The 2,287-nt window shown below is 46.7% G+C and overlaps 1 protein-coding gene across 1 annotated transcript in view; it reads left to right on the forward strand.

Moving 5' to 3' along the window:
- The first annotated feature begins 1,536 nt into the window (after positions 1 to 1,536).
- The window catches only part of ZNF830 (zinc finger protein 830), a 15,903-nt gene continuing 15,152 nt past the window's right edge, over positions 1,537 to 2,287 (forward strand). The window contains exon 1 of the mRNA XM_010583593.1: positions 1,537 to 1,548. Within this exon, the coding sequence (XP_010581895.1) occupies positions 1,537 to 1,548 (12 nt within the window). The remainder of the gene's footprint in view (positions 1,549 to 2,287) is intronic.

Raw genomic sequence — 2,287 nt, forward strand, 5'->3', positions numbered from 1 at the left:
GGATATTTTTTCCTAGGCTGCTATAGTCTGGTCATGCTGCATTTTCCCAGCGCTTTAGAGTTAGGAGAAAGAAGAGTTGGTTGTAGCCATTTTTGTGAAGCCCTACCTAGCTTGGTGCTGCTTCTGGACCAGATTCAGCTGACTCGTAACCACCAGCAACGCTGTTGCCTAATTCAGGGGATGCAAAATTATCCACTTGCCTGTGATGGAAAGGATCCTCACCCTCTCAAATGTAAGTCCTCTAATGCATTGAAATTTCACAGGTGCATGTATAATAAGCGAAGTATCCTCTTGTGCCCATGAAGAGAACTGGGAGCTGTGGTCATGGCTAGGACTGTGTCCATTTCTGCTGCTCCTTTGTATTTTTCTCTCTTGGGCAAGAACACTAAGGCTATAGGCAGACATCATCTTCCCAGCACTCCCTTCCCAGGAACTTCTGCTTCTTGAGATGTGCCTGTGTGAGTACATCCTCAGCCTGTCTCAAAGCCAGGTGGATTCACTTTAAGATGTTCTATAGTAGGTCTTTTGATAATCTGCTACTTTGAGGCAGAGAGTGATGATGAACCTCTCCCACCAGCACATCTGGATTCAGCAAAGGGTGGGTGTCCTGAGCTAAAGTTACCTTACAGTGGTAATTCCTGGTATCAGAGTGTTTGGTTTCTATGCCAAAAGTATGTGTGTGAAGATGAACTTTGCAGTATAAATTTTTTTGTCTTCCAAATGTAAAAATGAATTGATTTGTTTTGGAAAATGGATGGTTGTATTTAAGTTACCTAAGACCTTCTAGAGTGGGTTGACTTTTATAGTTAGTTTTGAAAGAAGAGTCTTATACTTCATTTTTTCATAATAGCCTTAAATTTCAGTGAAAGCAAACCTCTGTGCTTTTGAAAAGTGCAGCAGTCTACAATTGCGGGAGGAAGGGGAAGGAAGAGGAAATTTTAAGTATTCTTCAGAATTTATAAAGGTAAACATAGATCTTAATCAAGCTTAAACTATATTCTCACTGATTCTGTAGTCTGGGTGTATTGTGATACCTATTTTGCTACTGAATCATCTCCGCACCCCAGCCATCTGCCCTGATCATGTCAAAAGAGAATTTACTCCCTTTTGCCTTAGTTGCATTTGCCCCATCGTCTTCCTCCAGTTGCTGTGTTGCTCTGGCTGTGTTTACACATCTCAGATTTGCCACGTGGGCAAAATATCTTACCACAAAGTTTGTCTTTTTATGAAAATGGAAATCAAATCACACACTTCCTTGCCCCATTTTCTCCCCCAGCTCCTGTAGGCTGGTGTGAGACGAACCAAACCCGACGTTTGGGGAGCGGTGGAGTCTGGAGCCGTGGGACGCCTTGGGAACAGCGTAAAACACGCTGCTTGTAGTGGCGTCCTGTGACTGAGTCCTCCTGAAGGTAATGTGGCTGTAAACCTGGAGTAACGCTTTTTTGACTTTTAATGGTCATGCGTGGTTTGGTGTGGAGTACTTGACGCTGTGGAACTTGGGGCTAGATTTTTGGGGGGTTATTTTATTGTACTATCATGAACGAAAAGGTAAAAATAAAATACGGAAAGTTCTCTGCTGTCCTTGGTCATGGTGCGCTTACTAAATGTAGAGGTGCTGTAGATGGACTGTATTTTAGTGGGGAAAATGTGTGCTGCTGTCCATGTCGCAGCGTGCACTGTGTGGGCGAGTAGGAGGTGTTTGGGAATGGGAGCTGCCCGTGCAAGGTCTCCCCAAAGGGAGCGGGGAATCAAAGCCTGAAATGTTCCCTGAAATGATCCGCAACAAGCTGAAAAAGAGGGGGGGGGGGAGAAGCTGGATTTTATTTGGTTTTGGTTTTTTTTTCTAAAGGACTTCTCACAGTTGTGTTGCACACTGAGGTTTTCTGGATCTGGATGTATGGGATGTACTTATTGTTATTATTTTTTACTTATTTTGGGCAGGTCTGGGGGTGCGTTTTAGGGATCTTATTCAGAGACGTGGCCCACAGCTGGATTACTGTGCCCATCTAGTTCTGATGGTGCTCCATAGGCTTCACTTCTGACAAACCTGATCAAGCCGGAGAATTTAATTCAGCCTCTCTGTTGAGATAATTTTCTCTTCCTCCTCCTCCTCCTCCTCTGGGGGCGGGCCTGGGCATCCTGGCCCCGCCCCCAGCAGCCGGAGCCCCGCCTCGGGGTGGGGCTTGTCAGCCCCGCCCTCCCGCCGTGCGTGGCGTCGCGGGGCGGAGCCGCCCCTTGCGCAGTGCTCGCCGGGAGAAGATGGCGGCGGCCGGGGTGGGCCCGGGTC

This window comes from Haliaeetus leucocephalus, unplaced genomic scaffold (assembly GCF_000737465.1).
Source record: "Haliaeetus leucocephalus isolate CR32 unplaced genomic scaffold, Haliaeetus_leucocephalus-4.0 Scaffold915, whole genome shotgun sequence".
In the NCBI taxonomy this organism is placed as follows: Eukaryota; Metazoa; Chordata; class Aves; order Accipitriformes; family Accipitridae; genus Haliaeetus; species Haliaeetus leucocephalus.